The 9909-nt window shown below is 30.8% G+C and overlaps 1 protein-coding gene across 1 annotated transcript; it reads left to right on the plus strand.

Moving 5' to 3' along the window:
• The first annotated feature begins 1879 nt into the window (after positions 1 to 1879).
• LOC106774202 (aldehyde dehydrogenase family 2 member C4) lies at positions 1880 to 7335 on the plus strand. Its single transcript, XM_014661107.2, has 9 exons — positions 1880 to 2082; positions 3340 to 3482; positions 4989 to 5372; positions 5463 to 5552; positions 5963 to 6136; positions 6216 to 6353; positions 6436 to 6573; positions 6669 to 6730; positions 6848 to 7335. The coding sequence occupies exons 1-9, from the start codon at positions 1980 to 1982 to the stop codon at positions 7119 to 7121; spliced, it is 1506 nt and encodes a 501-aa protein (XP_014516593.1). The 5' UTR covers positions 1880 to 1979; the 3' UTR covers positions 7122 to 7335.
• The last annotated feature ends 2574 nt before the right edge of the window (positions 7336 to 9909 follow it).

Genomic DNA, 9909 nt, shown 5'->3' on the forward strand with positions numbered 1-9909 from the left:
ATTAAATTTTTTCTATATTTATAAATGTACAGTAAAGTTGCTTAAAAAACAAATAATACTAACAGTTCATTTTACTTATAACAAATTAAAATTTATTTATTGGATATTAATGGTATTAAATGGGTTTATTTAACATCATAAATGTTAATAACAAATGCTTAACTCACATAATAAATAGTTTAAATTTCTAACCCCTTCCATATTAATATCAATTAACGAATGTATTTACTAGTATTCTTCCATAAAAATGTTAAAAGTTTTATTTTAATAACATTATAATTCTCATTTATTTTCATATTATTTGAGTTGTCATCTTATTATAATTTTTATTTACTTCTTCCATTTTGTTCTTCTTATTGTATTCTAATTCTCTTACAATACAAACCTAACTGCCATCAAACTTATATTTATTTATTTTTTTAGCAATCAGAATTTCTACTTTTTCTTCTTTATCTTTTTTAAAATTTATTTATCTTTAATAAATAAGTAAATATTAAATTAATAAATACATACTTATAATATTGTATTCAACACGATAAGATAAATTAGTATGTATCTAATGGAAATTACTGATATTAACTATATTTATGGAAACAAATAAATACTAATTAATAAGTTAACAAATATTTACTAATTATTGTTAAAAATTATATAATGATATTTAATTCGTAATTGAAACTTAGAAACATAAAAGTTGATATCTGTATTAAATAAAATCTTAATTATAAGTGTCACATAAATATCCATCATTAAATAAAATTAACTTTCCTAAAATATACATCTCCAGCCATATATAAACTCTAGAGGATTCCAGAATTGTTTTTGAATGTGGAAATAGAAAAGCATAAGTTAAACACGTTATTTAAAATAAAATTATGTAATATAAAACAGTGTCCAAACTTGAAAGCCTGACCTGTGGAAGGCTTTCGAAAAAATAATTTATTTGATAGATTAATTCAATGACTAGTTTTTGGTGAAAATATATAATCCTATTTATATTATTTATTTACTAACCATTTTTATATAAAATAAATAAATAAAATTGTGGCTGATTCGAAAGCGACGTGTCTATAATGGTTATGAAAAACGACGATATCTACTTCTAAAATTTATGGTGGATATTGCTTAATTTATATGCTGAGGTATAATTTATTTAAATGTTTCAGAAATAATAAATTTATTATAATGAATATTTTATTACGCATATATTTTAAGGTTAAATTGTAACATCATTTAACCTGTTAACAAAATTTATCTTAATTGTTAAAAAAAGTGATTATAATTTTAATATATATATATATATATATATATAATTTTAATGTAAAACTAAAAATTAATGAATGATTGTAAAATAAATATTTAACAGATAATAAATCTATAAATTTTAACAATAATTTTAATATCATAATAAAAAATATATTTTAAGTTTAATTTAATCTTTGTAAAATAAGATTTTTCCTGGTTTACAAACCAGTCTTATTTTTAGTGAATATAAAACTTTTAAATAGATTATAAACTTTGTTAAAACAAATATTAATAATAATTCTCTTACTAAATAAAAAATAAATTTTAAATCTAATTTAATATCACAAATTAATTTTTAAAATAAAATTTAAATGACTTATTTATATATTCTAATATTATTTTTAGGCAAAGTAAAAATCTACAAATAGTTAACTTAGAATAATTATACCTTTTTCATCTTTTAAATTTAAAGGAAAAACTCTCCAAATTACATTTGGAACATCAATTATATCAATTTCAGATAAATTAAAAAAGTAAAAATATATTTAATTTTAAAAAAAAAATGCTTAAATAATGTTATTGATAATGAGTTGGAATGCCTTCTCGCATCCTATAATTGTCATAAAGCCCTGGGGTGTGTATAAAAGAGGTACCTTTCTGTTCTTTCCTCTTAGATTAGAGGCGTAAAAACATTGGCTTGTGATTATCTTCTCTTTGCTTCTGCACACACAAACATGGCTGCTCTCTCTAATGGCAACCAGGCTTCTTCTTTCAAAATTCCTCCCATCAAGTTCACCAAACTCTTCATCAATGGACAATTTGTTGATTCCCTTTCAGGTTCTTAACTTAAATCTCTTTCCTTCACTTTTCTCTCTGCATTTCTTTCATCTGTGGAAAAGCTCCGGCCAAAACCCTAATAAAAAATGTTTACTGTTACTGGTTTCAGTAATGGAAAATGAAGCGAGAGAAGGCAAAATGGCATAGTTAGCCTATTGCAAGCAGATTTTAAAGTTATATATCTGCAAGTTTTTTTATCAGTTTTCATAAAAAATTCTTCTTTTTAATGTTTTTTTTCCAATTGAAATTATCAAATAATATTAAAAATAATTAGAAGAGATACCTTTAAATTATGCCTTTAACCCAAATTAAGAAAATTAGATAAATAATAATAAGAACACTTCTGCCACTCCTCTTTTTCGTCCTTGTCTTGTTTTCTCTCTGTTTTTGGCTGTGTTTCATATGAAAACGGAATTATATACACTATACAAATTCCAGAGATAGATAAGACGAAAACTCTTTGTGTGGACAAGAATTAATATATATATATTTTAATTTATTTAAAGGTTAAATATATTTTTAATCCCTATATATTTTAGGGCGATTTTGGTTTTAGTCTGTATTTAAAGTATGTACAATTTAGTCCTTCAATTTTAGAAAACTTTAGTTGTAGTTTTAGTCTTTTTTATCAATTTTTTTTAACTTTATTTGTTGTTTCAAACACGTTTCATTATAGCATTTGGATTGTTTATCCTGTTTGACACATTTTTACTTCAATGTTAACTAAGAAACATGCTTGAAACAAGTTAAAAAAAATTGGTAAAAAAGGACTAAAACCAAGAGTTTTCTAAAATTGAAGGACTAAATTGTACCATAATTTAAAAATATAGACTAAAACCAAAATCGACCCATAATATAGGAGATTAAAATATTTAATCTTTTGTTTAATGGTTTGTGTAAAGAAATGAATAAATATAATTGACTTATATAATCAAGGAAATATATACTTTATGTATGATAAAGGGAAAACTAGAATCAAGGAATGTAGATATAAAAAAATTGATACTGAAAGTAAACCAGAATAAATTTGACTGATTTAATATTATTTAACTAAAACTTCAAGTTAACTAATTGAATTAGTTTGAAATATAAGTCTTATTTGCGAGTTTGTTTTATTGAGTTAAAAGTGAAATTAATTTAAAAATTGTAACAATTTTACCATCTCTCATTTAATTTAATTGGAATAATTTTTTGATGAATGAAGATTCCAGAGAATATTTTTATTTTTATTTATAAAATTGAAAAAAATAATTTCAGGAGAAGAGTTTGAGACAATAGACCCAAGTACAGGGGAATTGATTACGAAGATCGCAGAGGGAAGAAAAGAAGACGTTGATGTTGCTGTGAAAGCGGCACGTGTCGCTTTCGACCATGGTCCATGGCCTCGTATGCCCGGTGTGGTACGCTATCATTTCTCTTCTTCTTCTTCGTTCTACAAGAAGTGCTACATAATAGCCATAGATTTGTGGGTCTCATTTATTTTATCACGTGTGCTGTTTAATATAAGTAAAATATTTAATTTTCATTTATAAAAAAATATACAAATTTCCAGTTTATCAATGTAAAAGTCATACAAAAAATATTTAGGTTTTTTTTTATTAGCAAAAAAACCTAAATATCAAAGAATGTCTAATCACTTGATTTAACAGCTTTGGGTTCATTCAAAATGTATCGAGGACCTTATAAATAAGATTTATATACATTAACTTGTTAACTAATAACTAATCATTGACTTTTTTTCATAATGAATTTCCTTGAACAGAGTTCGTAGGGTTTGTTTGGCTGATTCTTGCGTGCCTTTAATGTTTTTGACTTTTTTTTCTGCTATGAATTTATCTGATGCATTAAATATCAGTTTTTTTTTTTTTTATTTAACGTGAGAATAATACGTCATAATCAATAAAGTTTGTATAAATTCTGTAAAATTTTAATAGACCAACTTAAAATTAGTGTCTAAATAACTATAAAAAAAAACTCAATTAACAAGAAAAACATTATACGTAAGCGCCTAATTAATTAGTACAAATAATTGACTTTTATTAATTAATTGTTTTGATCCATTTGGTGACAGGGGATGAGACAAATTAAAAAAAATGTGGCAATATTAAAACTATGCCAACTAACGTTAAAATTGAATTATAGGTAACATCGAAATAATTATGTATTTTTTAAGGAATTATTCAATCTCGAAACATGAATCGATTGGGATTTGGAATTGGACTCTTCTGAATATAATATAAGCTTTGTCTGTACTCGTGAGGTATTCGATTGGACCGATCGATCAAGTCATGTTTTGGTTTTCATATTTTAAATTTTATTTATTTATGTCTTTGTCATTGAGTTTATTCAAATAATTGAAGTCTCTTCAAGAATTAAGATGTCTAAAAAAATCAAAAATTCAAACATTGTTGATGTTAAGTCTGCATAATTTATCTAAGTATGTAAAGTTTGGCAGAAAGAGAGGAGAAACATGTGGATTGAAACCGTGCACGACAGCAACATTGAACAAATACAATGTTTTGAGTTCAAGAAACACGAGTCTCCAACGTGTAATGCTTTTTTTTTTTAGTTTGACTTCAAACAAATAGTGTAATACATGTTAAAACACGACACATGATTTTCTTTTTTGCAAGTTGATCAGCTCCACCGAGTTATGGGTGTTATCTTGTTAAAAGTAGCTAGCCAATATTGACAAAACTGTTTACTGTCTAGATAAATGTTTACTTTAAAAGTGTTTGCCGATGAACTGTTTGTAAAAAAGAAATTAAGTTATATTCAGATAAGTTGAAACTATATGGTAGCTTCTGTAATTAGTAACAAAGTTCTTTACCGGCATGGTTCTTTTACTTTCTGACAGCATTGACATGACATAAGTGTTCATCACTTTGAGATGGTTTTGAAATCAGGAAAGAGCAAGAATTATGATGAAATGGGCAGACTTAATTTTGCAAAACATAGATGAACTAGCAGCATTGGAGGCCATCGATGCTGGGAAGTTGTACCACTTTTGTAAGGTTGCTGACATTCCTGCAGCAGCAGCTACTATACGTTATTATGCTGGTGCAGCAGATAAAATCCACGGGGAGGTCTTGAAAGCTTCTGGGGAGTTTCATGCATATACTTTACTAGAACCAATTGGTGTTGTGGGACACATCATTCCCTGGAACTTCCCTACCACCATGTTTTTTGTCAAGGTTAGTCCTTCCTTGGCTGCCGGTTGCACAATGATCCTCAAGCCTGCTGAACAAACACCTCTCACAGCCTTGTATTATGCTCATCTAGCTAAACTGGTATGCGTCTTTTACAAATGGCATTGACAAGTTGATCACTAAAGGTTGAGTTATTGGTTTATTGATTTTCCTTACTTTTATGTTTTGAAGGCTGGAATTCCAGATGGAGTACTTAATGTAGTACCTGGATTTGGTCCAACTGCAGGTGCTGCAATAAGCTCACACATGGACATTGATATGGTAACTACTTAAATGTAAAATATGTGGACATTATGAAAAGGTTAAAGTGTTATATCTTTGGTTGACAGTTGAGACTATAAATAGACTAAATTAAGGTGCAATATACAAAATACTAATAGGTGATCACGAATAATAATAACAGAGTAACATAATTTAAGTACAGTAAAACCAATATGATTGGCTTGATTGTGATTTGTGATTTGTGCATGTGTAGGTAAGTTTCACAGGTTCAACAGAAGTGGGGCGTGAAATAATGCGTGCTGCAGCTAGCAGTAATTTGAAACCAGTTTCACTTGAATTAGGAGGCAAGTCACCCGTCATAATTTTTGATGATGCTGATGTAAATAATTTAAGTACAGTAAAACCAATATGATTGGCTTGATTGTGATTTGTGATTTGTGCATGTGTAGGTAAGTTTCACAGGTTCAACAGAAGTGGGGCGTGAAATAATGCGTGCTGCAGCTAGCAGTAATTTGAAACCAGTTTCACTTGAATTAGGAGGCAAGTCACCCGTCATAATTTTTGATGATGCTGATGTAAATAAAGCTGCCGAGCTTGCCCTCTTGGGCATCGTATTCAATAAGGTGATTTCCTTCATCAAATTTAATTCCTTTTACAAAGATCAGTTGAAAATATTCTAACTTTCTTTTATTGGGATTTCAGGGAGAAATCTGTGTTGCAGGTTCTCGTGTGCTCGTCCAAGAAGGAATTTATGATGAATTTGAGAAGAAATTGGTGGAGAAAGCAAAAGCCTGGGTGGTTGGTGATCCTTTTGATCCTAAAGTTCAACAAGGGCCTCAGGTTTATACCGAATATGTCTTCTAGTAACTCTGATCATTGAAACAAAAAAGAGAGTAATTGGCTAATTGTTTTCTTGTTGCAGGTTGACAAGAAGCAATTTGAAAAGATCCTTTCCTATATTGAGATTGGAAAGAAAGAAGGGGCCACCCTTTTAACAGGCGGAAAAAGAGTGGGAAACAAGGGTTACTACATTGAACCTACAATTTTCTCCAATGTTAAGGTGATTTTTAACTCCATCCAATTATGAAACGAGGTTGTTTTGGAATAAATAGTTAACTAACCATCACAGTGTCTTTCTCATGATATCTTGTTTAGGATGACATGCGTATAGTACAGGAGGAGATATTTGGTCCTGTGATGGCCTTGAGGAAGTTTAAGTAAGTTACTGTAGTTTTATTTACTTATTACTATAAATGATTGAATGTATTCATAGTAGTGTCTATGACTTTATTCATGAATACTGAATTCAAAAGTAATACATGAATGAATAACAGGACTATTGAGGATGCAATTAAGATTGCCAACAGTACTAAGTATGGTCTAGCATCAGGCATTGTGACCAAGAGTTTGGACACAGCCAACACTGTGTCAAGGTCCATTCGTGCAGGCATTGTTTGGATCAATTGCTACTTTATCTTCGGGAATGACATTCCTTACGGAGGGTACAAAATGAGTGGATTTGGAAGAGATTTTGGATTGGAAGCTCTACACAAGTATCTACAAGTTAAATCTGTTGTAACTCCCATTTACAACTCTCCTTGGCTTTGAACATCTCCTTTCTGCTTTCTGTTTAAACAGTACAGTAGATTTAACATATGTACTCTATCAGAGTAATAAAATTGGGTCATGTTACACTACATAATACATGCTCAAGTACGTTTAGTCTAAGTTTTACACATTGTTTGTGTGTTGATGAATTCAAAGTTATGTGAAGTATGATTTTTATAATGATTTCTGTAAAAGTAAAACTTTCTTTATTCTATCTGTGCCTCACTTTCTTAAGTTGTCACTGAATGTATACACTGTTAAATTTGAAACAAACTATTATCTATGTATGACTTTCTTTATACTAATTTCTTCATAAATTCAACCCCCAGTTAAAACTTAATCAGACACTATGTAATGCACATAGCCGATTTCACTGATATAAGGCTCTGTTGATCTGTTGAAATTCCTGGATAAATTGGCACAGAAAAAACAAAGAAAATCACAAATTTTTCATTATTATTTCCCAGAAATGCAAGCAGCTCCATCCTCTGACCTCAAATTCCTTCATCGTTATTCATCATGAAAGAAGAAAGATGGATTATTTATATACATGCATGCTTATAAACTCTTATCATTGGATACCTCCAACTACTTATTAGCCGTACCACGCCATACATACTCCCCGTGATGCAACCGGCACCGGAATGACCCCGGATGCTGCGACGGCGAGCACGCGCATCGCTTCGCAGAACCACTCTCGCCGGAGCTGCCAGGATCATCTTGAGGCTGCCCTGGCACCGCTGACAAAAGCCATCTTCTACGCAGCACGAAGGCTTCTCTGTTGAGAAAAGGAAGTCCAGGGTGACACATTGATTCTTCTTTGTGGTTTGAACCTTTTTGTTAGCAGTGGCTACAACACATTATATATATTATGTGGCTCACTTTTGAAGTTTAGAGTTGAAAAAGAAAAGAATCTGAGAGGGGGAATATGATTGTGGAAGAAGGAAAGAAAGGGGAAGGGAATTGGCATCGTAAGAAGCAGTGATGGAGGTTTTAAGGATGTTCGTGTGCGACCAAATTCCATGTTGCGTTGGACAAAGATACCACTGCATCAACTTACGTCGGAAACCATGTGGCATCTGTCTTTGCTGCTTCCACGGGTTCTGTTTAGTGCCACTGACTCAGTAACAAATCCCGCGTGGCATCTGTCTCTTGTGTTTAATACTTATTTTAGTCCTTTGGTTTGTAGAGTGGATTTAAATTTCTTTTCTTCTTTTTTTCAAAAGTTTACTAATATCTTATATTTATTAAAAATAATTCATGTTAATTTTTTTTACAGTATTAAAAAGATTAACCACAGACTAGTTCATTGGTAAAAACTTGATGACTTGTACAGTTATTATTGACTTGACACTATGAGGTCATTTGAGGTGTTATTACATTTAAGATTAAAATGACGTGAAAAATCTAAAACACCTTTCATGCGGCTGTGAGGACACCATCTTCTTCCTCGCGATTCAGACGCAACAAAACCTAGAAAAATTTTCAATTTTTGAACTCCTAAATTGCATAGCAAAGCAACCCAATCGCAGTGTTGCCATGAACACTAGTTCGCGAGCACCGCCACCATGAAGCCTAGCTCACAAGTGCCGCCACGATAGACCTCCATCACGAAACTCCATCACACTTAACCAGCATCACGACCTTCGTCCTCTGCGAGAATCACCATGCCAACCACACCGGGAGCCCTTCCACTAATTTCCACTACATTCAAATCAAACACAAAAATCCAGAAACAGAAACCCTAAATCGTATCTTCTTCCTCGCAAGTTCATCATTCTCGCACAACCTGCAAATGCACGAAACTCACTCTCCTCGCAAGTGTCACCATCAACCTGCATCCAAAATAGAACCAAAAACTCATTTACATCGCAAGGGTCGAATTGTAGTGCCATGGCGTTCTCCTTTGCGTAGCTACATCAAAGAAAAAAAATAAGAAAAGGAAAAAACCCAAAAATGATAACCAAAATATTTAAACAACAAATAAAAGGCCACATAATTAAAACATAATAACGAGCACGAAAAGTCAAACAGAAATTGCAAATAAAAAATGAGAAAAACCCATTTACCTTGCTCGAACCACCAACGTCACTGAAGGATTTCATTTCATTACGTACAATACCGTACACGGAATGAAACAAAAAATATGAAAACTTTAACACAAATGAGAGCTTGTGGTTTGTCCCATGCAAATGAAAAGTTTGATATGAAAAATTCTAAAAGAGTATGTAATGCACTGGCCTTAATGGGACCGAGTCATCATATTTGGAGCTACAATATCATGTTACATGTACTTGTAAAAAACAATAGGACAAAAGAGGTCCTGGCTTTTTTGTATGAAATAGAGGACGACAATATTCTTGACCATGTGACTTATAATACTTTTTCAAATTACCTTGTTGAATCTCAAACAATATATGGGCAGCTTATTAAATCAATATATTTTGTAAATCTACTCCCAAAAGCTTAATACAAAACCTCTACTCTAGAAAGGGCATTGAGGTATCCAAGAAAGGAATTCAATTGAACATGTATTGGAACATCCTTTTGAATGGGTTGTGTAAGATGGAAAAAATCGAGGAGACAATAAAAATATATTTATATCTTTCCCCTACACAGGATCCCTTAAATATAAATAGTTATACCATTATAAAAGATGATTTATGTAGAAGAGTTTGCTTGATGAAGAATTATATGTTTGGTATACCATGGAAGATCGTTGTGTTCCTAATGAAATTGAGTTTAAAAGTATGATCGTAGTTCTCTTTCAAGAGGGAGAAATAAATAA

The sequence above is a fragment of the Vigna radiata genome, chromosome 1 (assembly GCF_000741045.1).
Source record: "Vigna radiata var. radiata cultivar VC1973A chromosome 1, Vradiata_ver6, whole genome shotgun sequence".
Classification (NCBI taxonomy): domain Eukaryota; kingdom Viridiplantae; phylum Streptophyta; class Magnoliopsida; order Fabales; family Fabaceae; genus Vigna; species Vigna radiata.

Bases quoted from the DNA above. Each gene is read 5' to 3' on its own strand.
- LOC106774202 (XM_014661107.2), top strand. From the start codon at position 1,980: ATGGCTGCTCTCTCTAATGGCAACCAGGCTTCTTCTTTCAAAATTCCT. The intron at 5,553-5,962 runs GTAACTACTTAA...GTGCATGTGTAG, and splicing joins CACACATGGACATTGATATG to GTAAGTTTCACAGGTTCAAC. The intron at 6,574-6,668 runs GTGATTTTTAAC...TATCTTGTTTAG, and splicing joins CAATTTTCTCCAATGTTAAG to GATGACATGCGTATAGTACA.